Source organism: Perognathus longimembris, chromosome 7 (genome assembly GCF_023159225.1).
Source record: "Perognathus longimembris pacificus isolate PPM17 chromosome 7, ASM2315922v1, whole genome shotgun sequence".
NCBI classification, from domain to species: domain Eukaryota; kingdom Metazoa; phylum Chordata; class Mammalia; order Rodentia; family Heteromyidae; genus Perognathus; species Perognathus longimembris.
In genome coordinates this window covers 12,942,376-12,969,859 of record NC_063167.1, presented here as the reverse complement: position 1 = coordinate 12,969,859, position 27,484 = coordinate 12,942,376, and the positions used below count along the sequence as shown (strand labels likewise).

The 27,484-nt window shown below is 42.5% G+C and overlaps 1 protein-coding gene across 3 annotated transcripts in view; it reads left to right on the top strand.

Annotated features, from left to right (window-relative positions):
- The first annotated feature begins 375 nt into the window (after nucleotides 1-375).
- The window catches only part of Usp48 (ubiquitin specific peptidase 48), a 61,568-nt gene continuing 34,459 nt past the window's right edge, over nucleotides 376-27,484 (top strand). The window contains exons 1-11 of one of the 3 annotated variants that reach the window (XM_048350430.1): nucleotides 376-663; nucleotides 11,571-11,691; nucleotides 14,233-14,377; nucleotides 15,586-15,713; nucleotides 16,013-16,137; nucleotides 16,645-16,753; nucleotides 17,984-18,117; nucleotides 19,209-19,291; nucleotides 20,191-20,370; nucleotides 21,707-21,832; nucleotides 23,851-24,000. In XM_048350430.1, the coding sequence (XP_048206387.1) occupies nucleotides 530-663; nucleotides 11,571-11,691; nucleotides 14,233-14,377; nucleotides 15,586-15,713; nucleotides 16,013-16,137; nucleotides 16,645-16,753; nucleotides 17,984-18,117; nucleotides 19,209-19,291; nucleotides 20,191-20,370; nucleotides 21,707-21,832; nucleotides 23,851-24,000 (1,435 nt within the window). In that variant the 5' untranslated portion in view covers nucleotides 376-529. Of the gene's footprint in view, nucleotides 664-11,570; nucleotides 11,692-14,230; nucleotides 14,378-15,585; nucleotides 15,714-16,012; nucleotides 16,138-16,644; nucleotides 16,754-17,983; nucleotides 18,118-19,208; nucleotides 19,292-20,190; nucleotides 20,371-21,703; nucleotides 21,833-23,850; nucleotides 24,001-27,484 lie in introns of those variants that run through there. The other 2 variants (XM_048350429.1, XM_048350431.1) reach the window with 2 other exon arrangements.

Sequence of the window (27,484 nt, the reverse complement as noted above, 5' to 3'; positions counted from 1 at the left end):
ACCTGCTCAGTCCAGGAGGACCTATGGTGTGCGGGGCCTGGCCCGTCGCGTGAATCCTTTACAGTTAAAGGGGAAGTACCAGAGGCAAAAACAGTCCGCCTTCTGCCCACCCGGCGCAAGCTACTCTGAATGGAGTCTGAGGCACAACTTCCTCGCCGCTACGGAGCTGGACTGCCTGACACGGCCGCTCCCCTTCCGCCCGTCGGGTTAGAGGCGCGGGAGGCGCAGGGACTGCTGGGAGCGCGCATGCGTCCTCCGCCGAGGGAAAGGGGGGGGGCGGTGTATCTCGCCAACGTCCGCAGGCGCGGGGGGTGTCGGGTGTCGGCGGCGGCGCTTTGCGGCCAGTCGTGCGTGCTGGGCGCGGGCGGGCGCGGCGGCAGTGGCGCGCGCAGGTGATTGACTGGCCAGCTGGCTGAGGCAGCGCTCCGTTCTCTTTGCGGGCAGGTGGCGGAGCCCATTTAGGTGGCTGCGGGGGCGGCGACGGCGGCGGCGGCGGCCCGGCTCGCGGGGCGCTGCTTGGGCCAAAGCCATGGCTCCGCGGTTGCAGCTGGAGAAGGCGGCCTGGCGCTGGGCGGAGACGGTGCGGCCCGAGGAGGTGTCTCAGGAGCACATCGAGACAGCCTACCGCATCTGGCTGGAGCCCTGCATCCGCGGCGTGTGCAGGTGAGGCCGGTGGTGCACCGGGGGCGGGGGGGGGGGGGCGGCGCGGGCCGCCGCGCGCCGGACCCCGGAAAGCCGCGGCGGGGCGGGGTGGGGGAAGGAACGCGGTGACTTATTGCATGCACTGGAGGGGTTCCGAGAGGGTCCGGGCGGAGCTGCCCTCCGGGTCCGGGTGCGCGCGACCTGGGGGCCGCAGCCGTGGCGGCCCTGCGCCGAGGTGATGCTCCGGAAACCCTTTGGGAAGGGCGCTGGGTTCTCCTGCAGAAGATGGCGGTGGAGATGGTTTGAAGGCTGGGGCCGGGAGCTTTAGCTTGGCTGAGCAGACGCTGGTGATCGGTTTGTAAAAAGGAACTTGCCGGACGCGATCCTCTGTTGGCGTTGAGTCGAGGACCTGATCGTTTCAGTACACGGGGAGAGCAGTTTTGCAGAAACAAAACAAAAACCTTTGGTTAGCCTGCGTCACTGGTATCATCCTCCCCGATTGACCTTTCCTCACTCGTGGATCAAATATTTCTTTTAGCCTTTTTGGGTGGAGGGAGGGAGGGAGGGGTTGCCCTCACTTGGCATTTTGTGAGCAAGTTCTCTTTTCTTCTGCTTAGCTTTTGAGCCTTAGCTTTTCTTAACTCCCATCTCTTTGACTCCGTAACTGTCCTCTCTCCTCCTTTCCGCCTTGTAACGCGGGAAATAGTTTTCCTTCTGGAATGTTGCATTGACTTGGATTAAACCGAGCATGCTCAGTAGCCTTCTCTCGGCAGATATTCAGTAAATGCTTTGTGGAGTTTTTACTTTCTTCTGGGACATACAGAAGGAATGGAAGTTAGGGTTTCTGGTTCTGGAACTGCTTTTTTTGGGTCAGTACTGGGACTTGATCTCAAAGCCTGGGGCTCTAGCTGGATCCCCCCCCCCCCCCCATTAGTCAATTGCTAACGCTTTACCACGTGAGGCACGCCTTTAGTCTGGCATTTCTCTGGTTAATTGGAAACAAACAGACTTTTCTGCCTGGGCTCCCTTTGAACCTGGATTCTCATATCTCAGCTTCCTAAGTAATTAAGCAGCTTTATTGAGGTTTCATTAGTATTACCACCATCTGATGTTGAAATATCTTTTCTTGCGGCTTAAATGAAATCATATACCCATTAGATTAGCATTGAATCCTTCCTTGCTTCCTATTTCTATTCTGCCCAAGCTCCAATCAACCGAGACAAATCTCAGCCTATTCTTGACATTTCATCTAAATGGGTGGCTTTTGGTGTCTAGCTTTCACTTGGCATCTTTTTCTTTTTTAAGGCTTATCTATATTGTTGTATTTGTTGCTACATTATTATTTATTTATTTATTTTGCCAGTCCTGGGGCTTGGACTCAGGGCCTGAGCACTGTTCCTGGCTTCTTTTCGCTCAAGGCTAGCACTCTGCCACTTGAGCCACAGCGCCACTTCTGGCTGTTTTCTATATATGTGGTGCTGGGGAATCGAACCCAGGGCTTCATGTATACCAGGCGAGCACTCTTGCCACTAGGCCATATTTCCCAGCCCTGTTGCTACATTATTGTCTTTTTAATTTCTTATTAGCACGCATTATCTGTAGGATGGAAGGTTGTGACATTTCCACACATGCATACAATGTATCCCAATCAACCTCAGTCCTTTCACTTTCCCTTGACTAATCACTGTGCATGCCTGGGTCTCTGTCTTTACATCTTCGTTCCCCATTGGGGCTTGAACTCAGGCCCTGGGTACTGCCCCTTAGTTTTTTTCACTCAAGGCTGGTGCTCTACAACTTGAGCCACAGCTCCACTTCCAACTTTTTGGTGGTTAATTGGAGATAAGAGTCTCAAGGACTTGTCTGCCTGACCACCTGAGCCTGGCTTCTCTCGTTCTAGAGATGAAACAGCCTTCAGTACTTTGTCTAAGATCATATAGCTGTTAAATGGTAGAATTAGTATTCAAACACAAGCAGTCTGGCTCCCTAGCCTACACTCTGACTCCATAGTGCAGCTCCCAGCAGGAGTGTCATTTATTGGTTTGGAACCGCCATCTGCCACATCTCTTGAATTACAGGATTACAGGTGCAAGCCATGATTGATCATCCCACCTTGAGTACCCTCTCATGCCCTTGATCATTATTATTGCCAAATAACAAACACTGTGCCATATGTATGCATCACATTTTATATATCCATTTATTGGTAGGTGGATATTTGTGTGTGTGTGTCTGTCCTGGTCTTGGGGCTTGAACTCAGAGCTCTATCACTTGAGCCACTGTGCTATTTCTAGCTTTGTTAGTGGTTAATTGAAGATAAGAATCTCATGGGATTTATTGCCCAGACTAGCTTTGAACCACTATCCTCAGATCTCAGCCTTCTGCTTAGCTAATATTACAGGTGTGAGCCACAAAGAGCTCCCTCCCCTTCCTTCCTTCCTTCCTTCCTTCCTTCCTTCCTTCCTTCCTTCCTTCCTTCCTTTTCCTCCCTCCCTCCCTTTATCTTTCTTTCTCTCTCTCGCTCTCTCTTTCTTTCTTTCATGGGGCTTGAACTCAGGGCCTGTGCACTGTCCCTGAGCTTTTTCACTCAAGGCTAGTGCTCTACCACTTGGAGCACTTAGATTTCTTGTGGTTAATTGGAGATAAGAGTCTCGTGGGAATTTCCACCAGAGCTGGCTGTTTCTTTTTGACTGTCATGAACAATGCTGTTGTGAAATTTGTGTTTGTATTTTTTTTAATCTTGAAATTTGGTAATTTATTTCAAATTTTAAAAATAGACATGCATCTTACAGCAAACTATAATGCTATTTAACATACTTTCTAAGCACCTTCTGTTACTTAAGATACACTCATCAGTAACCTGAATATAGGTAATTTGAGAAGGTATATTGAAAAGCACACTTTTTCCACATTATTGAAAATATGACACCAGTGACTACTTACATAAAATCAGTAAACTCTTTCATTAAGGAGCTTCTCATTTTGTTTCTTGTCTTCTGTTGATTCCTTGGGTTGAGCTCAGGGTCTGTGTTGGGCCTGAGCTTCTTTGCTCAAGGCCAGCACTCTACCCCTTGAGCCTTCATTTCCACAGCTGACTTTGGGGCAGTCAGTTAGAGTCTCATAGACTTCCTGCCTGGGTTGGCTTCAAATAATTTTCTGTTCCCAGCCTCCTGACAAGCTGGGATTACATATCTGAGACACTTGGGCCAGACACCTTTGATGTGAATAATATATGTTTCCATATATTTTATGTAAGTTACCTAAGGGCTATCATAATGATTTGACTTAGAGAGGAGCTCCCACCATTACTCTGCCCAAAGGAGGTGTTTAAGGACAAACATCAGGAGTATTCTGAGGGCCTGACCAACAGACATGGTAACACCCATATACTGAGGAGGACCGAGGAGCCCCAAATGCCTTAGACTGCATACCCAGGCACTCATTTTTTTTTTAAATTAAATTTAATTTTATTTATTTATTTTTTTATTAATTGGACATAAATTTTTTTACAAGGTGTTGTGCAAAGAGGGTGCAGTTACATAATAGGGCAGTGTGTACATTTCTTATGATATCTTACAACCTGTTTTTCTATCCCTTGTCTAGGTCAGGTTGACATATATGCAATATACAATGTATCAAGAACATATACAGTATTCACAGACTTGGTCTCTACTGTCTCTCCGTCTCCCTTTGTTAACAGTCATATATCAGGGAGATCATGCCCCTTTGTTTTCTGTGTTCTAGGCTTGTCTCACTCAACATTATTTGTTCGAGTTCTGACCATTTCCCTGCGAATAACAGTATTTCACCATTCCTAATCGCTATGTAGTATTCCATTGTGTATAAGTACCATATTTTTTGGATCCATTCGTCTGTGGAGGGGCATCTGGGTTGTTTCCATATTTTAGCTATTGTGAATTGTGCCGCGATAAACATGGAAGTACAAATGCCTTTTTGATATCTTGGATTTTGCTGTTTAGGATAGATGCCTAGGAGTGGTATGGCTGGGTCATAGGGTAGGTCTATATTGAGCTTTTTGAGAAACCACCATACTGTTCTCCAAAGTGGTTGTACTAATTTGCACTCCCACCAACAATGGAGAAGGGTTCCTCTTTCCCCACAGCCCCTCCAGCATTTGTTGTTTCCTGAGTTCAGAGTATAGGCCAGGCACTCACTTTTGACATAGTCGTGGCATTCCTAGACACTTGGGAAGGAGAGAAAACCCTGTGCTGTGTTTCTCAGCACATTTGGGGATTTCTGCTAACGTGAAGAAGTTGGAAATTATCTCAGAGGAAAGGATATTGAAGGAAGCAATGGCCCAAAGTATGGGCTGAATATCTTCCCACCTATCAAGGAGTTCAGATCCAATGTTCTGGGTTAAATAAACTTCATGATAAAAAGTAGAACAAAATAAATGTCAGATCTTCTCAAACTAGTCTCTCAATTTGAAATCTGCATTCCTAATTCTGTCTGAAAATTAGGTTCTGTCTGGTTGACCTTTAGTTTGGATTGCATGTCATCCAAATCTACATGTGATGATTCCTTATTTTATGCAATCTCACTATTATACATATATACTCATACATATCTATATATTGTTTAAAGACACTTTAACATCCAATAAATTAGAAATGACTCCACTTTCTTTTTAAGATCAGGCTTCCTCATTGAATCTTACTGTTGAAAACTACATCATTATCCACTCTGAGATTTTCATCACTTACGACACTAAACATCATATACAATACATATACAATTACATATACCACAAACTTGGCTGTTAAATAAAAAAACTATCAATTATAGAAGTTCATCATTCATTTAGATGGAATACTTAATGTTTTTAGAACTTGTTACATCAGGGTTTTTTTATGCCTTACCTGGTGCTTAGAAGAGTATTTGTTTACAAAATTAAAGACAAATGAGGTATGTCAAGTGATCTGCTCTCCTATTACTTACAAATATATTGTATCCCAGTGTTGTTGGCTCATGCCTGTAATCCTAGCAACTCTGTTTGTATTTTTTTTTTTTTTGTGGACAGTTTGTTTTCTCTAGGAAAGGAGTGAACTTGCTGGCTTATGTGGTGGTACTAGGATGTGAACTCGGTGTCTAGACACTGTCCCTGAGCTTTTTTGCTCAAGGCTGTTGGTGCTACCACTTGAGCTACACCTCTGTTTCTAGATTTTCGGTGGTTAATTAATGATGAGAATCTCATGGACTTTTCTGCTTGGGCTGGCTTCAAACTAGTATGTTCAGCTCTCAGCCTCCTGAGTTGCTAGGATTATAGGCATGAGCAATGGGCTCCTGATTACATAGTAGTTTCTTTTAACATATTGTTGAAGAGTCCATTGTTTCCCACTTGTATGAAGATACAATGTAACTTCACATCCCTATACTTGTCTGCCTTTTGTGGTTTGGTTTTTATTCCCCTTCTGACTAACAATGTTAAACATCTTTTGATGTGTTTATTTCTTGGTCATTCATGTATTTTCTTTGGAGAAATGCCCATCCAAGTCCAGTGCCAGAGATTGAACCTAAGGCCCCATGCAAATTCTGTATCACTGATCTTTACCCTCAGCCCCAATTTGGCCTGTTTTAAGAATTTTTAAAAAATCTACAAATAGTTGTATAAGGGAATTATAGTTTAACTTGTCCATTTATATGTGTAGTATGTCTTGATCAGTCACGCCTTCCATCATTTCCTCCCTTCTTCCACCAGTCACATTTCATTTCCCACTTTTCCCATATGTGCATGTAATATTGTAACTGTATTTGTCCCCCATAGCTTCTCCATTCATCCTTGCCCTTCCACTCCCTTCATCTTCTTCCCCCGCACAAGGCTAGCACTACCACTTGAGCCACAGTGCCACTTCTGACTTCTTTCCCCTCCCTCCCTCCCTCCCTCCCTCCCTCCCTCTCCAGACTGGGGCTTGAACTCAGGGCCTGAGCACTGTCCTTGGCTTCTTGTTGCTCAAGGCTAGCTAGCACTCTACCACTCTACCACTTGAGCCACAGCGCCACTTGCTTTTTCTATATATGTGGTGCTGAGGAATCGAACCCAGGGCTTCACATATACGAGACAAGCACTTTACCAGTAGGCTATATTCCCAGCCCATTTCTGACTTTTTCTGAGAGGTCTATTGAAGTTAAAGAGTCTCACATATTTTTCCTGCTCGGCCTGGATTCAAACCATGATCCTCAGATCTCAGCTTCCTGAGTAGCTAGGATTATAGGTGTGAGCCACTGCCAATCTCATTAATAAAAAAGCATGATTTTTCTTTTCTCTGTGTGTGTGTGTGTGTGTGTGTGCGCACATGTGTGTTATTGGGGGTTGAACTCAGGGCCTCTCCCTTACTTGCCATATCTAGCTCATTGGCTTTCATTAGTTGGTGGAATTCAGGATTTTTTTTTTCTGACCACATATATTTCTCTTGTAGATAGTGAATTCTAAATTATTGGTTATTATTGATTTTCCAAAGCTTAGTGGATTTTGGTGAAGATATTTTTTTGTGTGTGTGTGCGCGCGCACGTGTGCACATGCGTGTGTGGGCTAGGTACTGAGGCTTGAACTCTGGCTCTAGGCGCCGTCTCTAAGCTCTCCCCCCCCCCTTTTTTTTGCCAGTCCTGGGGCGTGGACTTGGCCTGAGCACTGTCCCTGGCTTCTTTTTGCTCAAGGCTAGCACTCTGCCACTTGAGCCACAGTGCCACTTCTGGCTTTTTCTGTGTATGTGGTGCTGAGGAATTGAACCTTGGGCTTCACGTAGGGTTAGCACTCTCGCCACTAGGCCATATCCCCAGCCCCTAAGCTCTTTTGCTAGCACTCTACCACTTGAGCCACAGTTCCAACTCTGGCATTTGGCTGGTTAAGTGGAGATGAAAATCTAATACTTTGCTGTCCAGGCGGGCTTTGAATCTTGAACCTCAGATCTCAGCTTCCTGAATAGCTAGGTTTACAGTTATGAAAAGTGAACAGTGGCTAATGCTTGGCAATTTGTTTACTTGATAAGTGAAAACATGTTTCATGGCTGTTTATGTTTCCATTTCTCTGGTTTTAAATGTTTTCCCCAGATGTTTGTGTGTGTTTTACTGTGGACTAAACCCAGGGTCTGGGTTTGCATGCTGGGCAACAAATACTAAGGTAATATCAAGAGCCCCCCGCTTTTTTTTTTTTGCCAGTCCTGGGGCTTGGACTCAGGGCCTGAGCACTGTCCCTGGCTTCTTTTTGCTCAAGGCTAGCACTCTGCTGCTTGAGCCACAGCGCCTCTTCTGGCCATTTTCTGTATATGTGGTGCTGGGGAATTGAACCCAGGGCCTCATGTATATGAGGCAAGCACTGTTGTCACTAGGCCATATCCCCAGCCCAAGAGCCCCTTTTTTAGGTGTGGGTTTTTTTTTTTTTTTTTTTTTGAGAAAGATATTTGTTATGTTGTCCAGGGTGGCCTTGCACTAGTGATCTTTGTGCCTCAGCCTTCCAAGTGGCTGGGGTTAAGATGTGTAAACTTCCCTCCCCTCTTTGTTTCATTCTCCTTTCTTGTCTCTCCCCTCCTCTTCTCTCTCCTCTCCATTTCTCCCTCCTTATTCCAGGCTGGCCTTAGCAGATTCTGTATTCTCTTCTGATGCCAACTATGTACTACTGCACCCAGGCTTCCCTATATTTTTCCTGATTGTATAGAAAGATTTAGAGGAAGAGAAAAAAGTTTTCAGAATTAGGGGGTGGGGTGTGTATGTGTCCATCAGACTGAATGGCTTTAGTGTCTGCTTTGGGTGTGGAAAGCTAGAAGACACTTGATTGTTTGGTATGATTGGTAGCATTCCTGAATACAGGTGGCAGATTAGGAATACCAGAATATGGGCCTGGGAAATTTGGTCTACCCTTGCCAAGGCAACTACAGGCAGGACTTGAAGTTCATTAAATCTCGAGCCTTTTTCATAGCAACACAAATTTATATTAAATGAATCACCATAAGGTAAAATTTGAGATTTCCTGTGTCGAAGGGAAGCCAGGAAACATTCAGAGACCTCAGCTATCACAGAGAACTTGTTTTTCCTTCCCTTCCCTTGGTTCCCATTTGTATTCTTTCATTAGATTGTGTTAGGTTTTCTGTGATGATTGGAGGGGTTGCATCCCTGAGGGGACCATTGGTTCTCAGAAGACCCAGAGGCAGGGAGAAGACCCAGAGGCAGGGAGAAATGAAGCTAGGCACATAGACAAGCATCTTCACTTGCCCAAAGCCTTTTCTTAAGCAGTGATGTGTAATCTGTTTTTATACTCTGCTAGAAAAAGGAAATTGTGCGTGTGTACACCCCTATGTGTACATGCCTATGCTGGGGCTTGAAGTCTCATAGTGCACTAGCTCTACTACTGGAGCCACTTTTATGTTAGTATTCATCATCTTTCTTCTATCGCCCAAAGACCTTGAGGTCCAGGGCTGTGAGCTTTATGCTTGTTTTGTAGGTGCTCTACCATATAAGCCACACCTCCAGTCCCTTTTTCTGATGGTTATTTTCAAGGTATAGTTCACTTCATGCCTTGGTTGACCTAGGCTGTGATCCTCTTATTATGCTTCCCATGTTGAGGGGGTGACAGGTGCTTGCCACTGTACCCAGTTATTGGTTAGTTCACGCCCCATGACTCACCAAAAAAGAAAAGATTAATGGAGGTTCACATATTCTCCCCTGCTGTTTTTTTTTTTTTTTGTGGTACTGAAATTTGAACCTAGTTCTTTTAAATTTAATTTTTTTGGCCAGTCCTGGGGCTTGAACTCAGGCCCTGAGCACTGTCCCTGGCTTCTTTTTGCTCAAGGCTAGCACTCTGCCACTTGAGCCACAGCGCCACTTCTGGCCATTTTCTATATATATGGTGCTGAGGAATCGAACCTAGGGCTTCATGTATATGAGACAAGCACTCTTGCCAGTAGGCCAGATTCCACAGCCCTAAATTTATTTATTTATTTATTTTTGCCAGTCCTGGGCCTTGGACTCCGGGGCTTGAGAATTGTCCCTGGCTTCTTTTTGCTCAAGGCTAGCACTCTGCCACTTGAACCACAGCTCCCCTTCTGGCCATTTTCCATATATGTGGTGCTGGGGAATCAAACCCAGGGCTTCATGTATACGAGGCAAGCACTCTTGCCACTAGGCCATATCCCCAGCCCCTTAAATTTAATTTTAAAACAGGGTCTTGGGGCTGGGAATGTGGCTTAGTGGCAGAGTGCTTACCTAGCATGCATGACACCCTGAGTTGGATTCCTCAGTACCACATAACTAATAAATGAAAGAAAAATAAGTAAAACAATAGAACAGGGTCTTGCTAAATTACTCAATCTGGCTTTGCGTTTAAGGTTCTGTCTCAGCCTCCCTAGTGCCTGATGGTATAGCATGAACTATCATGTCTGACTCAGAAGCTTTTGTTTTCCTCTGACCTTCAGCCAGCTTCCATACAATGTGTCTATATAACCAGTCCTGTCTATTACCCACTCTTAGAAACAGAAGAGCTAACCAAAGTACTATTTTATTTTATAGCTTTTTAAGTTTAAAGAAACTTACATATGACAACTTATAAAGTTTTCTACATAGGCTCCCACCCTTTTGGGCTGCAGTAGTTTACATTGTTTTCATTATAATTTGTATGAATTCGTTTAAACTACTTTAGGAATTTGTAAAGTTACTGTTCTTAATGCCCTCAGTGAGGCTGAAAAGTAGTAAGTCTGTTCAGTGCCAGTGGCTCCTGCCTGTAATTCTAGCCTCTAAATCTCAGGAGGCTGAGATCAAGTCCAACCTAAATCACACTGTGGCTCAAAGTGGTAGAGCCCTGGCCTTGAGCTCAAAAGCTCAGGGACAGCATCCTGAGTTCAAGCCCCATAACTGACCCCCCCCACCACCAAAAAAAAAGTAGTAACCTTACTAAAATAATAAAGGTAATGTTCCTTATCATAGAAGATAATCCCTGCTCAGGTTTCATCCAGTTGAATCGCTATGAGTGACTAACAGGAAGTCTTTACCAAAGTTGTTTTTTGTTTGTTTTTATTTTTGCCAGTCCTGGGGCTTGAACTCAGGGCCCGAGCACCGTCCCTGGCTTCCTTTTGCTCAAGGCCAGCACTCTACCACTTGAGCCACAGCACCACTTCTGGCCTTTTCTATATATGTGGTGCTGAGGATCGAACCCAGGGCTTCATGTATATGAGGCGAGCACTTTACCACTAGGCCATATTCCCAGCCCCAGATGTTGCACTCTTGACCAGAAGTGATATTCTATTCCTCCTGGATTTTTGCCTGCAAGTGTGTATTGTCAATTCAAGGCATTATGTTAACAGACTCTGGTTGTTAAAAGTGTCATCTACCAAGAAAATTACTGTTTTCCCCTTTGTAATTAATAAATGTGTGCTGTGATACTTTGAGACATAGCTTACTATGGATGATTCTTGCCTGATTTCTTTCTGGTGGATGCCAAATAGTGAGTTTCCAGTTCTGTTCCTTCTACTTTGACAGCTAGCTTTCTTTAGAAGTGATTCCGCCTCCCTCTCTCTTGCTGGTCTTGGAGCTTGAACTCAGGGGCCTGGGAACTGCCCCTGAGTCACTCACTTTCCGTCCTCTAGCTCCACGTCCAACTTTTGAGTGGTTAACTCACTTTCCATCCTCCAGCTCCCTGTCCAGCTTTTGATTGATTGATTAACTGGAGAAGAGAATCTCACAGGGACTTTTCTGCCCTGGCTGGCTTTGAACCAGAATCCTCAGATTTCAGCCTCCTGAGTAGCAGTGAGCCCACAGTGCTCAGTTTGGATGTATGTTTGAAAAACAAAATAGCCCTTAACAACACAGGCACACACATATTCAGAAATTCTTAAACATCATGCCATGTGTATTATGCATATATGTATGTGTATGTATATAATGTACCTTATTTCTATTGTGTATTTTAAATTTCTTTTTCATAGACGAAACTGCAAAGGAAACCCAAATTGCCTGGTTGGGATTGGTGAGCATATTTGGTTAGGAGAAATAGATGAAAATAGTTTTCATAACATCGATGATCCCAACTGTGAGAGGAGAAAAAAGGTAAGTTATCATTTTCTAAGTTATTGCTGTGTAGAATTCCTCGGTTTTGGCTTTTGTTTTGTGACTGATTGGAAACCACTGGTGGGATGGGAATGTGGCCAGCAGGTAGAAGAGTTCTTGTCTCCTGTGCATGTGGTCCTAGATTCCATCACTAGCACTATAAGAAGAAAGAAACTTCACTGATGATAGGTAAGCTGTGCAGCTTTAAGATAAGCTGTGTAACTGAAGACTTGTGGCTTGAGTTGGAGCAGTTTTAAATTTATCCTGAGTTTTTTGGGTTGGGCTACATAACATAGACTTCACTGGCCATAATTCAATCATGTGCAACTCATATGTATGTATGTATGTAATGGTTCTGGGGCTTGAACTGCATAGCCTTGCACTCTTGCTTGTTTTTTTTTTTTTTTTTCCTCTCTCTCTCTCAAAGCTGGTACTCTACCATTGGAGCCACATTTTTCAGCTTTTTGCTGAAAAAGAGAGAAAAGAGTCACATGGATTCGCCTATCCAGGCTGGCTTCAAACCTGGAGCCTCAGATCTCAGTCTCCTAAGTAGTTAGGTGTGAGTGATTGGTACTTGGTTTAGTCTTATTTTTTGTAGTGCCAGGGACAAAACCCAGGGCCTTGTACATGTGCTCTACCACTGAGTGATACCCACCCAGCCTACTCCCTTATGCTTTCAAGTTGTGTAATATATAATCCAGTAAGTCTTAGAATAATTTGTTTGCAGATTCTGTGTTCACATTAATATTATTGCCTGTTTTATTTTGTACTTAAAATGTCTGTAGAAAAATGATGTAATTCAGGCAAACTCCGATAACACTATGTAATTTTGTTTTCTTGGGCTTAGATTTTTTTGTTATCTTATACTTAAATATTGGATTTGGTATATATAAAAGATATTCTAGGGGCTGGGAATATGGCCTAGTGGCAAGAGAGCTTGCCTTGTATACATGAAGCCCTGGGTTCGATTCTCCAGCACCACATATCTAGAAAACGGCCAGAAGAGGTGCTGTGGCTCAAGTGGCAGAGTGCTAGCCTTGAGCAAAAAGAAGCCAGGGACAGTGCTCAGGCCCTGAGTCCAAGCCCCAGGACTGGCCAAAAAAAAAAAAGATATTCTAATTAAAAAAAAACACAAACCAAACAAACAGTATTTGTCTGGGCACTGGTGGCTCATGCCTAAAATCCTAGCTACTCAGGAGGCTGAGATCTGAGGGTCACTGTTCAAAGCCAGCTCAAACAGGAAAGTCTGTGAGATTCATATCCAGTTAACCACTAGAAAACCAGAAGTGGTGCTGTGGTTCAAAGTAGTAGAAAGCTAGCCTTGTTTGAAAGAGCTTAGGAAGAGTGCCCAGGCCCTGAGTTCGAGCCCCACAACTTACCATAAAAAAGCAGGGGGTCAAAGGGGGAATGTAGCTTATTGGTAGAGTGCTTGTCTAGCATGAATGAAGCCCTGATGAGTTCAATTCCTGGGCAGCACATAAACAGAAAAATCTGGAAGTGGCACTGTGTCTCAAGTGGTAGAGTGTTAGCCTTGAACATAGATTCAAGGACAGTATCCAGGTCCTGAGTTCAAGCCCCAGGACTAACAACAACAACAAAAAATGCTCGTCGGGGCTGGGGATATGGCCTAGTGGCAAGAGAGCTTGCCTCATATACATGAGGCCCTGGGTTCGATTCCCCAGCACCACATATACAGAAAACGGCCAGAAGTGGCGCTGTGGCTCAAGTGGCAGAGTGCTAGCCTTGAGCAAAAGGAAGCCAGGGACAGTGCTCAGGCCCTGAGTCCAAGGCCCAGGACTGGCCAAAAAAAAAAAAAAAAAAAAAAATGCTCGTCATGCCCAGCCAGCTATGTTTTATACATATGTTGTCTATTTTTATTTTTACTTTTTTGGCCAGCCTTGGGACTTCTTGGACTTGGGGCCTGAACACTGCCCCTGGCTTCTTTTTGCTCAAGGCTAGCTAGCACTCTATCTCTTGAGCCACAGTGCCACTTCTGGCCTTTTCTATATATGTGGTGCTGAGGAATCAAATCCAGGGCTTCATGTATGCTAGGCGAGCACTCTACCACTAGGCCATATTCCTAGCCCCATACGTTGTCTATTAGCAGAAATAATTATTCACAAGTTCAGGATTTCTTCCAAACTATGGGAAAAGTTGGAACAGTGTTCTTCCCTAGTCTCCCAAATCTAATCTCTGGGACATGGAGCAAAATTTCTAGACATTTTACTTTGTCATTCACTGGATGCTGGCCATTTAAGAATGTAGGAAAAGAAAATCCTGTGTATACATGTCCAGATAAACTTTGAGAGTCATCTATTCTCATTTTAGATTTAAGTAGCTGGAGAAGGCAATACATTACAGATGAGTTTTCCATTGCTGTGGTCAAAGGGATAGTGGAGCTTTCGTGAAAGTTCTGCCCACCTGCAGCCATGAGAACCGTAATGTGTACAGATCCTTAATATGAAAATACAAGGAAACTCTCTGTCAACTTTTACCCAAATGGGGAATTAATTTTGTCATTGTAATCTTGTGTTTGTATAGAACTCATTTGTGGGCCTGACTAACCTTGGAGCCACTTGTTATGTCAACACATTTCTTCAAGTGTGGTTTCTCAACCTGGAGCTTCGACAGGCGCTGTACTTGTGTCCGAGTACCTGCAGTGACTACGTGACAAGAGAGGAGAAAGGTGGGAGGGTATGGTGGGCGTGGACTCACTCTCCACACTTGACCAACCCAAAAGGAAGAAAGGATATGACTACATGCCAAGCACAGTGCTGGGTCTATTAAAAACATAGGAATGTAAAATAGCTTTCCTTTGTGTGTTTTTTTGCTTCCTGTGTATCATTTGATTATTCTTAGTATAGAATATAGCTATAATTCCTTTGTATAGTCCTTTTTTTTTTTTTTTGCCAGTCCTGGGGCTTGGACTCAGGGCCTGAGCACTGTCCCTGGCTTCGTTTTGCTCAAGACTAGCACTCTACCTCTTGAGCCACAGCACCACTTCCAGCCTTTTCTGTTTATGTGGTGCTGAGGAATCGAACCCAGGCCTTCATGCATGGTAGGCAAGCACTCTACCATTAAGCCACATTCCCAGCCCCTGTATAATACTTTTAAGTCATCAATTTATTAAAATTGATTACAGACCTGAGCTATCAGTGCCTGGCATGGCCCATTTCTTTTTAAGTCATATGTCACTTTTACATAATTGTAACACATTTGATGTTTGATCATGGTGAATGGTAATCTTTGCTTCAAAATAGCACTTAAGTCTACATGGCTAAGGATATAACTCAGTGTTGGAATGTTCTCTCTTTTTTTGGCTGGTCTGGAGACTTGAACTTAGGGCCTAAGCGCTGTCTATGTCTGCTATGCTTTTGCCCAAGGCTAGCACCCTATGGCTTGAGCCACAGCTCCACTTCTGGCTTTTTTAGGTAGTTAATTGGAGATAAAGAGTCTCACAGACTTCCCTGCTCAGGTTGGCTTGGAGTCATGATCCTCAGGCCTCAGCCTCCCGAGCACCTGGGATTGCAGGCATGAGCCACCAGCACTGGGCTTGAGTATTCTCCATTATGCACAACATTGCACACATGGTCCCCAGCGATAACAAATGCACAACAAAACATGAAAAAATATTGCTTCCTAGATGCTTCATTCCTAACATTCTGAATTAAGAGTTTATATGTAAAGTCTTTAAAATAATAGTATTTGCAAAAAGTTAAGTAACAGGAAACATTCTGGTGAGGAGAGTGTGTATTTTAGACAAGGTATCACACTATGTAGTTCAGGCTGACTTCGGTGTAGATACTCATGCATATAGGTAGCCACCATGCCCAAGGGAGAAACAGGATCTTTAGAATGAATAATAAGGAAAACCCTATACTTTTCTATTAATAGATTATGAGCCTCAGACCATTTGTGAGCATCTTCAATACCTGTTTGCTTTGCTGCAAAATAGCAATAGACGATACATTGATCCTTCAGGATTTGTGAAAGCCTTGGGCTTGGACACTGGGCAACAGCAGGTAGGAAATATTTTTTAATATTTTTTGCAGTCAGAGGTACTTAAATGTTCTTCTTTGTGTTCATAAAGGAGGATGGAATAGAATGCTTTCTAAGAGTTAATACTTTTCTGTTTTTGGGTATCTGCCCTTTTTTTGCTATCTAGTATACACACATATACATGTGGGCTCAAACAGTCTCACCATAGCTGCTGTCCTTTTAAAATGCTAAGTTTAAAGAACAGGAAGGTTCTGAAACCTGTAAAAATTGTATTAGAGGTTGTCAAATGAGATAAAAATTTTCTTTTTATCCAAATTTATAGGATGCCCAAGAATTTTCTAAGCTCTTTATGTCTCTGTTGGAAGATACTTTGTCTAAACAAAAGAATCCAGATGTGAGGAACATTGTGCAGCAGCAGTTCTGTGGGGAGTATGCGTACGTCACTGTGTAAGTCTGTTCTGACTCTGGCAGGCCTGTGGGGAGGACTTGTATGGAGCTGTACGTCTGTTCTGACTTCTTCATGGTGCATTTTATTGTAAGACAGTTGCTTGTGTGTTGTCAATTTTCAGTTCAGGTCTGTTACTGCCTTTGTGGGTTATCATGGGACCTGAAATATTTATAGAAGTGCGTTTCTATAGGAACGGGTAAACAACTGACTTGCTAATTGCAGTTGGCCCCAACCAGGTGTTGGGAACGGTGTCTGATTCAACTCTTGCCGTTCACTATATGGCTGCATGGTGTGAATTTGAAGAGGAAGACTGGAACTGGCTACAGAACTAGAATACTTCCTTTGGATTTCCCATGCATAATTTGTAATAGATAGCATAAATTTTTTTTGTGAGAGAGGACCAATTGAGGTTATGAATGGTTTCTTAATGTTTTTCTAGGATGTGATACAATAGTACTTTATTGCTTGTCTCAGTCTAATCTTAATTTTATCACTTTTTATTATAGTTGCAATCAATGCGGCAGAGAGTCTAAGCTTTTATCAAAGTTCTATGAACTGGAGTTAAATATCCAAGGCCATAAACAGTTGACAGATTGTATCTCAGAATTTTTAAAGGTATTCAAATTTTGATTACAATTTGTTTCTAAGAGTTGTATGCATTTTGATTTGGTTATTATTTGACTAGCTCAGCCTTTTTTTGCTTATGAAGCATCAAGTACTGACACCAGCAGCATCTTAAAGTAATTTTTGGCTATTTCAAGTTACTTTGTATGTAGTTATGTACACACATGTAGTTATGCCTGTGCCATCACATACATACATACATACATAAGTAGTATTTTCCTTTTCATATGACAATTAGAAAACAGTAAATACAATTTTTTTTTTTTGTGTTGTGGAACTTGAGCTCAGGGCCTGGGTACTGTCTCTGATCCTTTTCACTCAAGGTTAGTGCTCTTATCACTTGAGCCACAACCCCACTTCTGGCTTTTTTGGTGCTTAATTGGAGATACTATCTGCCCAAGCTGGCTTCAAACTTTGATCCTCAGATCTCAGCCTCCTGAGTAGCTAGGATTACAGATGTGAGCCACTAGCTAAGTACATTTAAAAAAAAATCAATATGATCACTCCATATTTCTATATGCCTCCCCTCCATATTTGTACATTGTGTACACATGTACTCAGTAGCACTAAGGTTTGGAAGTGGGGTCTCAACACTTGCCTGGCAGACATTCTACCACTTACTCGTCCTGCCTCCAGCACTGCTTTCTATGTATATAGAATTATAGTGTAGTTCTCTTTTGGCCTTAGTGGGAAACATTTAAGAGGAATTTTTGTTACCAAGTACGAAGAGAGATGTTGGTAAGGTGAGCATATTGTATACCGCTTCCTGTTTTAAAACATCATGCTTTTCTACTGCTTTAGAACGTTTATTAGAATGGCTGAAGTAAGGGTCTGTTGAATGTATTCAACTGAACATTTCCTGAGCACTTATAGGCAGTTTCCCTTGTTCAGTAGCTAGGGTCCTGGGTGCTATTAGAGCTGTGAGCATCTAGCACTATATTCCTTTAAAAAAACCTTCCTCATATTAAAAAAATGTTGCTTTAAATATCTTTGCATGTAAATGGATAATAGTAGAGATAAGCTACTGTTACTCTTGTGTGTCTCCCAATTTCCAGCTTTTTTTGGTAATTTATTGGAGATGAGTCTCATGGACTTTCCCGCCAGGGCCAGATTTCACCCGTGATCCTCAGATTACTCTTGAGTAGCTAGTATTACAGTTGTAAGCCACTGGTGCCTGCTGGTATCTTTCCTTTTAACCAGATGTGTCTTATTTCTGATCAGGAAGAAAAATTAGAAGGAGACAATCGATACTTTTGTGAAAATTGTCAAAGCAAACAGAATGCTACGAGGAAGATACGACTTCTTAGCCTTCCTTGCACTCTGAACTTGCAGCTAATGCGTTTTGTCTTTGACAGGTAAATATATGTTCAAGTATTGAGTTTCTTTGTTAGACTAGCAGATTGGCCATGGGAAGGAGATGATAAAATAATTGAACTTTGAAGTTCAGGATTTTACAGTGTATGGTATAGAGGATGCCTGTGATCTTAAAATATCAATATTTCAAAATACCATGGTTTTATAAGTAAAAAAATAAACCCCAACTATGTAGAGCTGAGAACTGTAAAAGTAGGGAAATTTTTACTATTTTTCTTATTTTGGTCAGTCATGGGGCTTGAACTCAGGACATGGACGCTGTCCCTGAGTTCTTTTGTTCAAGGCTAGCACTCTACCACTTGAGCTACAGCGCCATTTCCAGTTTTCTAGTGGTTAATTGGAGGTAAGAGTCTCACAGACTTTTCTGCCCAGGCTGGCTTCAAACCCTGATCCTCAGATCTCAGTTTCCTGAGTAGCTAGGGAAATTTCACTTTTTTTTTAATCATAAGAAATTATTAAAAACTGCAAGGAACTGAATTGCCTTGATACATTATTTTATTGTGTATAATAAGCAGAGGGAAATTTTGTACAACAAAACCTTCTCTTCCAAGGGACTATTTGTCATCTTATAACTGGATTGAAAACAGTTTTGTGGAAATAAACTATATTTGGAATTTATGCCTTTTAACCACTCATTATTATTTGTACAGTCATAAAGTAGAATTGTTTTACTGATCATACATACAGGTTGTCATAGCACTAAGTCAAATGTAGCTGTTGTTGAGTTTGTTAAAATACCTGATAGAAAGAGTGGGGTGCCAGTGGCTCACCCCTATAATCCTAGCTACTCAGGAGGTTGAGATCTCAGGATCATGGTCCAAAGCCAGCCTGGGCAGAAAAGCCCTCAAGAGACCGTAATCTCCAACTAACCACTTAAAAACTGAAAGTGGCGCTGTGGCTCAAGTGGTAGAGTGCTAGTCTTGAGCACAAAGAGGCCCAGGGATAGTGCCCAGACCCTGAGTTGAAGTCCCACAACCGACAAAAACAAAACAAAACAAAAAACCTGGTAGAGCTTATGCATTGTTTTCTGGCTGTGGTATATATAAACATAACCAGCTTTTCTCTTGGTTAGGCAAACTGGACATAAAAAAAAGCTGAATACCTACATTGGCTTCTCAGAAATTTTGGATATGGAGCCTTATGTGGAACATAAAGGTAAATTTTAACTGAGCAGTGATGATTATAATGCTCAGAGCTGTAACTTGTAGTCTTATGATGAATAACAAATATTTGCTAACCTCTGAAAACAAAGGCATTTAGGAGAGAAGATGTGTTACTCACATTGCCTCTCAGTATAGCACTTAAGTCAATGTGATTAAGGGCCTAAAGGCAAATACTAAAGAATGACAAAGGTGTTCTGCCATCCTGAACTCACGTACTCAGTTATCTTAAGTCTAGATATTGTTGCCCTGATTCCATTGGTCTAGTCAGTGGCTCACACCTGTGTTCCTAACTACTGAAGAGGCTGAGATTTGAGGATTGCAAAGCTAGCCTGGGCAGAAATGTGAGACTATTAGTCACAGAAAGAGCCAAAAGTGGCACTGTGGCTTAAGTGATAGAGTGCTAGCCTTAAGCAAAAGGAGCATAGGGACAGTGGTTCAAGCCCCAGGACTGGCCAAGAAACAAACAACCCTCACGGACTTTGCTGCCCAGGCTGGCTTTGAACTGCTATTCTCAGATCTCAGCTTTCGGAGTAGCTAGGATTACAGGCATCAGCTACCAGTGCCCAATTAAGTGTGAACGCTTGGTTCTTGGTAAGCTTATGGCATGGGCTACTTTGGGTAAGGCCCAGTGTGCTTCAGTTTATCAAGCCTGAATGTCAGACACTGTAGTTTCTGTGGATATATTTTATAGAGGGAATGGGTATTTGAAAGTAGTATGCTGTTTTAGGCAATGTCTGCTGCTTTTGTTTGTAGGACTAAAAATTACTTTATCTTAGGTGATGTTTAAATTCTTTCAGAAGTGTTAAGCTTTATAATTATTGCAGTTTGTGTTTGAGCTTCAAGAAATAATGTCTAAAATATCTCTTATGTTCTCCTGTTCTCCCCGTGCAGGTGGCTCTTATGTGTATGAGCTCAGTGCGGTTCTCATACACAGAGGAGTGAGTGCTTATTCTGGCCACTACATTGCCCATGTGAAAGATCCCCAGTCTGGCGAATGGTATAAGTTTAATGATGAAGACATAGAAAAGATGGAGGGGAAGAAATTACAACTAGGGATTGAGGAAGATCTAGGTAAAACCTTTAAGTTGTGAGTGCCCTTTTAAAATACAAATTATTTTGTTACTAGAAATATTTTTACTACATTATTATGGTTCAGAATTGTTATATACTAGTAGCTGGATGCTTTTGGCTCATGCCTGTTATAGCTACTCAGGATGGATTCAGAGCCAGTCCAAGCAAATCCAAGCTACTTATCTCCAAGTAACCACCAAAAAGCCAAAAGTGGAGCTGTGGTTCAAGTGATAGAGCACTAGCCTTGAGCAAAAAAATGTTTAGGGATAGCACTCAGCCTGAGTTCAAGCCTCAGTGTTGGCATGTGTGCACACGTACAATTTCTTTGTCTTTTCTCTGTCTCTCTTCCTCTCCTGTTCCACTCCCCCCCCCCTTCCTTTCTCTTTCCCTCTTGTCCCTGCTCCCTTTTCTCTCTCCTCTCTCCGTCCTATCTTCCTTTCTCTCCCAAAAGGGCCTGTGCTTGCTGGGCAAATGTTCTTCCACATGAACTATATATACCTTCACCAGTTGAATTCAGTTTTTTTTTTTTTTGTTGTTGTTGTTTTTGTGTGTGTGTGTGTGTGTGTTTTGTTTTTGCTAGTCCTGGGGCTTGAGCTCAGGGCCTGAGCACTGTCCTGGCTTCCTTTTGCTCAAGGCTAGCGCTCTACCACTTGAGTCACAGAGCCACTTCTGGCTTTTTCTATGTATGTGGTGCTGAAGAAACAAACCCAGGGCTTCATATATACAAGTAAGGACTCTACCACTAGGCCATATTCCTAGCCCCAAATTCAGTTTTTAACTAAATTAAGTCATTCAACAAGTAGACATAAGCAAGACGACTAGGAAACAGGAAAGTAGTAAAAAACTAAAATTACTTTATTCAGAGTCCATTATTGTCTTTTTTTCTTTTTGAGACAGGATCTCAGTATGTAGTACAAGTTGACCTTAACTGAATTTGATGTCAATTTTCCACCATTTTTAAAAATAACTTAGGTTATTGAAAATTATCAATATTGTATGTACTCCTTTGTTCCCTCAGTGGTGATGTTAATCTGAATTTAATTGAATTTAGACTAATATTAAAATAACACAATAGTAGTGCTCTAACTCCAGATTTGTCCTCAGAAAATATACTTTCATTTCATCTTGTAAAATTGGAAAATGGCAGGTGAGAGTGGCTAATAATTACCTTAAAAATAGCTCCCCAATTTAATCACCTCAATAAATTTGTTTGGCCATTTCAAGTTTTAATTCCATGTTACCATGTCTTTCATAAGTATTTTAGAAATTGTGTCCCACTGAAGCCTAAACAAACTCTTGGTGATCTAGTTGCATTTTTATTTCTCTACCCCAGCAGAACCTTCCAGGTCCCAGACACGGAAACCCAAGTGTGGCAAAGGAACACATTGCTCTCGGAATGCGTACATGTTGGTTTACAGACTGCAAACCCAAGAAAAACCCAACACCACAATTCAAGTTCCAGGTAATCTTATTTCCATAATTATACTAGGCAGGTGTTTGAAAAGAATGAGATACTGAAAGGTTAATGACAAAACACCAGGTTGCTTCTAGTAAGAATGTGATTCCATATGGTACATGTCAGTGGAAATTGTGCATGTGCATGCGTGCGTGCATGCATATGCTGGTCTTGGCTGGTCATTGGGCTTGAATTCAGGGCCTGGGCACTGTCCTTGAACTTTTGTGCTTAAGGATAGCACTGGACCACTTGAGCCACTGGACCACTGGAGCCACACTACCACTTCTGGCTTTTTCTGTTTATGTGGTGCTGAGGAATGGAACCAAGGGCTTCATCCATGCAAGGTGAGCACTCTACTGCTAAGCCACATTCCCAGCCCACTTCTGGCTTTTTTTAATGGCTTATGCTGCAATCCTAGCTATTCAGGAGGCTAAAATCTGAGGGTTGCAGTTAGCTTAGGCAGGGGAGTCTGAGATTCTTACCCTTGATTAACCACCAAAAAGCCAGAAATAGAGGTGTGGTTCAAGTAGTGGAATACTAGCCTTGAGCCAAAAAGCTAAGGGACAGTGCCCAGACCCTGAGTTCAAGCCCTAGGGATGGCTTGCACGCACACATGCATGCATACGCACACACACAAATCCAGAAAAGGAATGGAGACATTTGGTTTTATTTTGTTTAGTTTATAATAGCAAGAGTTGATGCTACTGGCCTGAAGGCAGTTGTATCATTTTACCTGGTACTGTTGTGCTGGGCTTCGCTCTACCCCCCCCCCCCCATCCACGTGTGTGTGGGGGGGTCCTGGGCTTGTCTGCCTCTTCCGTGTGGGATCCTTTCTCGCTCTCTCATGTCCCCTGGCCAGTAGGGATTAGTCGCAGAAGCGGGGACCCAAGGTAGCCTCAGTTTGCGTGTGGTTGCGAGACCCCATGCCCGCCAGCTCAAGGAAAGACATGGGCGCGTGGGAGTCCCGGAGAAAGCCTCTGGGGTGTTCTGGTTTATTCAAATGAGGAGCCAACAGATATACCCCCAAAGGCGGGCACAGGAGAGGGACTGCTGGTTGGCTATAAGGGCTGTCCCTCTGGTGATGTCACGGGACTTCCTCTATGGGCGGAGACCACAGCCCCCCAAGGACTGGGTTCTGGGGTCCCGGCCATCAGACCTGTGCTTGCCCCCAGGGGCGGGGGCTTCTCTTCCTGTGGAAGGCGGAAGGAGTGGGGACGGGCTAAAGCTAGCTGTCCCTCTTAAAGGCACAGCTGTCCCCAACACTGTTGTGCAAGCTTTGGTATCATTTGCTTTGAAGTGATATTTTGGAACCATTTCTTACTTTGAGTGACTGATGGTGTTGAGAACTAGTTGGGGCAGGTCACTTGGGTTTTATTTCAGCAGGTATCCTTTTTAGTTTTGTTTTTAGAGCTATTTAGCAGAAGAGAGATCATACATAGTAGGAAGTTGCCATCAAACTGTTATTATTGTTCAGTGTTTGATATCATTTAAAGATCAGCATGGTTCTTTGTCTTGGGGGGAGGGGGGCGTAGGGCTTGAACTCAGGGCCTGCGTGCTGTCCCTAAGTTATTTTGCTCAAGGCTAGCACCTACCACTTGAGCCACAGCTCCACTTCCAGTTTTTGAGTGGTTAATTGGAGATTAGAATCTCATGGGAACTTTTCTGCCTGGGCTGGCTTTTAACTGTGACCCTCAGATCTCAGCCTCCTGAGTAGCTAGGATTATAAGTGTGAGCCCACTTGTTTGTGTTTTCTTTCTTTTCTTTTTTTTTTTTTTTTTTTTTTGCCAGTCCTGGGGCTTGGACTCAGGGCCTGAGCACTGTCCCTGGCTTCTTTTTGCTCAAGGCTAGCACTCTACCACTTGAGCCACAGCCCCACTTCTGGCCATTTTCTATATATGTGGTGCTGGGGAATCAAACCCAGGGCTTCATGTATATGAGGCAAGCACTCTTGCCACTAGGCCATATCCCCAGCCCTGTTTGTGTTTTCAAACCAAGATAATCTCTTTCGTTTCTGTCTTGAATAGCTTTTCTTCAAGAGCTGGTAGATCGCGATAATTCCAAATTTGAGGAGTGGTGTGTTGAAATGGCTGACATGCGTAAGCAAAGTGTGGATAAAGGAAAAGCAAAGCATGAAGAAGTTCAGGAGCTGTACCAAAGGTTACCTGCGGGAGCTGGTCTGTAAGATATTCAAGCATAGCACTATTGCCGTAGAAGTGCCTTGTGTTTTCATGTTCACAAAAAATGTATATGAGCAAGTTTTTTTTCCTTTCCTTATAATCCACAAGAGCCAGAAGCTGTACTCTGAAATTACTATGCAAAGTGTGCTGCGTAGCATCCTGTATAATTTTTATTTTCATTTTCTTAGGGAAGCAGTTATAATATAAGATTTCGGTCAGTACTCTGCGTACTTAACATAGATTTTTGTGCTTGACCCACACCCCTAGCTGTTTCACTTCTTTCTAAACACAGATCCGGTTGAATTACAATGGATACATTCTTTTTATTTGCGTACTATTTGTCCTAACTATATTCACAGGCATACTTTTCTATTGGTAACAATTTTCAGTACCACTAGATTAACTTGAAATGGAACCACAAATGTTCTAGGAGTAGACATTTTCTAGCTCCTCCCTGGTTCCTTAGAAATAATCCATGCAACCTAGCCCATCCTTTCCTTTCTACTCAATTTACCTTCTATGTAAAAGAAGCCAATACTTTTAAGGTGGATATATCTCTGGTCATTTTAGATTCCTCAAACCTAACTCATATATGCACCAAAGAGAAGAAATTTAGTTCTAACTTAGGAATTAAATGATCAAGCATGATTATGCCTTACCTTTTTCTATCTTAATTTTCCATTACTGGCACAATTGTAAAAACCAAAGGTGACTACATATACTAAATTTGTAAGAATAGTTTCTAGAACTCTAGAAGCATGTCACATGTTTGGCAAGGAGCTAGATTTAATCCCTAGGATAGCAACTACAACTAATTGGTTTGGGCTGTTCTTTATAATCTATTACATTCACTCTGTTTGAAGATTGGGATTATCTGAAAGTATTGCATTGACCTTCATCTACTAGGAAATGACTTGAAATGAACCCATGGTTGCCATTACTGAGTGCACGCAGTTCTGTTCAAAGGAGTTGGGATCTATTCAACAGAAAGGAACTTCCCCTGGGCCTAAAATGAAATATACTGTAGTGAGAACTGAGGTGAAAGAAGTTCAGCGGTAGAACACTTCTTTAGCTTAGAACAGGCCCTAGCTTGGACCCCAGGACATTAAAACGAAAATTAGCTGGGTACCCCCAGTGTCTCATGCTTATAATATTAGCCACTTAGGAGCCTAGGAACCCAGGATTGAGCTTCACAGTCAGCCCAGGCAGACAAATCTGTAAGACATTTGCCTCCAATTAGCCAGTGAAAAAACAGAAGTAGAGCTGTGGCTGAAGTGGTAGATTTCTAGCCTTAAGCACAAAAACTCAGAAACAATGTTCAGACCTGAGTTTAAAAAAAAATACACCATTGGGAACCACTCTTTTATTTCAACTATGTAGTTCAAATTAACAGCACTGTGTTTCTAGTGACTTGTAATTGCATCAGAACCTGTGCTTAATGTTTACAGGATATTTGTCTTTTATACTTTCATCAGTTAAGAACCTTACATTTCTTTTTCATTTGTTTACATAATGAAACTTACAGTGAAGTCTGTTTTGCTCTAAAATGTAAATTGTAAAAATTAAAAGTCAATGGCCATGGTTTTCTGCTGCCAGTTAAACTCATCCATTGTGCAATTTTAAAATCTAATATTTGTACAATATATTTAAAAATTGGGGCATGTAGCAGGATGCTAGTAGCTCACATCTGTAGCCCTAGCTACTCAGGAGGCTGAGATCTGAGGATTGTACTACAGAGCCAGCCTGGGCACAAAAGTCCTCAGAGTCTTAGCTTTAATTAACCACAAGAAAACCAGAAGTGGCAATGTGGCTCAAAGTAGTAGAGTGCTAGCCTTGAGAGAGCTCACGGACAGTGCCCAGGTCCTGAGCTCAAGCCTCATGATCGACAAAGAATAACAATGAAAAACATTGGGCCACTTATCCTAAAATCTAAGCCATATTGGGAATACCTACTCTTTTGCTCCTGGTTATTTAAGTTTGGAATTGTTTTTAAAGTATTGCAAATGTTTTTGTTATCATGATTGCTTTAGATTCTGTAATTTTTCACAATTTATTGTATTAAAAAGCCAGACATTCTTTTGAACTTTGGTACAAAGTTATTTCTAATGTTCCTCCTTGCTAAAAATATTTTAAGTTGCTTTTTTTTTTTGGTCCATTAAACACTGAAATTATATAAATCTAATATCTCCCACTGGATACAAGATAACTTTTTAAGGAAATGCTAGGTAGCTTACTGAATTACAAATACCAAAGAATATCTTTGATATTTTGCCATGGCTCTTAGTGTAAAAATTGCTACCAGTAGTCTTGGTTAGCTTTTGGAAATCCACACTGTTCTTCATAGTGGTAGAGATGGCAAACGGGAAGACAGACCTCTGTAACCCCAGCCACAACCTACCAAAATGAAATCTAGAAAACTGACAGTGATAATAAGCATGGTGTTAGAGCAGAATTACAGACTCTTGACTGCTTGTTATTCTTTATCTCACATAAAGTCATATTTGGCTTTTCTGATTTTTTTTCTATTTTTTTTTCTCATATTGAACTATTCAAAAACCAAAACAAGGGCTAAGAATGTGGCTTAGCGGTAGAGTGCTTGCCTACCATGCATGAAGGCCTGGGTTCGATTCCTCTGCATCACATAAACAGAAAAGGCCAGAAGTGGTGCTGTGGCTCAAGAGATAGAGTGCTAGCCTTGAGCAAAAAGAAGCCAGGGAGAGCGCTCAGGCCCTGAGTTCTAAGCCCTCAGGACTGGCCAAAAACAAAACAAAACCAAAAACCAAAACAATAAACTTGGGAAGTTTTCTCCCTGACTATAATAGGGTATTGGGGCTGGGAATATGGCTTAGCAGTAGAGTGCTTGCCTAGCATGTATGCAGCCCTGGGTTTGATTCCTCAGCACCACATAAACAGAAAAGGCCAGAAGTGGTGCTGTGGCTCAAGTGGTAAAGTGCTAGCCTTGAGCAAAAAGAGCCAGGGACAGTGCTCAGGCCCTGAGTTCAAGCTCAGGAATGGCAAAAAAAAAAAAAAAAAAAAATAGGAAGGTCAATTTTTTACAATGCCATATCTCCCCAATCACACTGTTGCTCCTTGGGTCAGGGCTATAGTCACCCTGGACCTCAAATTCCCATAGATTATACCTGGCAAGGAGTACTTTATGCACTCTCATAAGTTGGCCTAGATTCTTTTTCCTTGTAGTGATTGCATTCTGAAGTTTTATTCATTCTGTTAATAGTAGTAGGTATTGCACTCTGTTTCCTTCCCCAGCCACTGTGAAGCCAGAAACCTGGGGAATTATTCTTGAATTTTGTCCCGTATTCTCCAGATTCCCAAATATTCTAGGCCTACAGGTTAGATCTGACAAATGGCAAGTAAAACGGGAGATGTTTTGGATGTAATTAGCCACCCAGGGACCAGTTTTAGGATACCAAAACCATTGTGCCTGTTGTGCATCTTAAGGTGTCCTCTTTTATATTGTGTG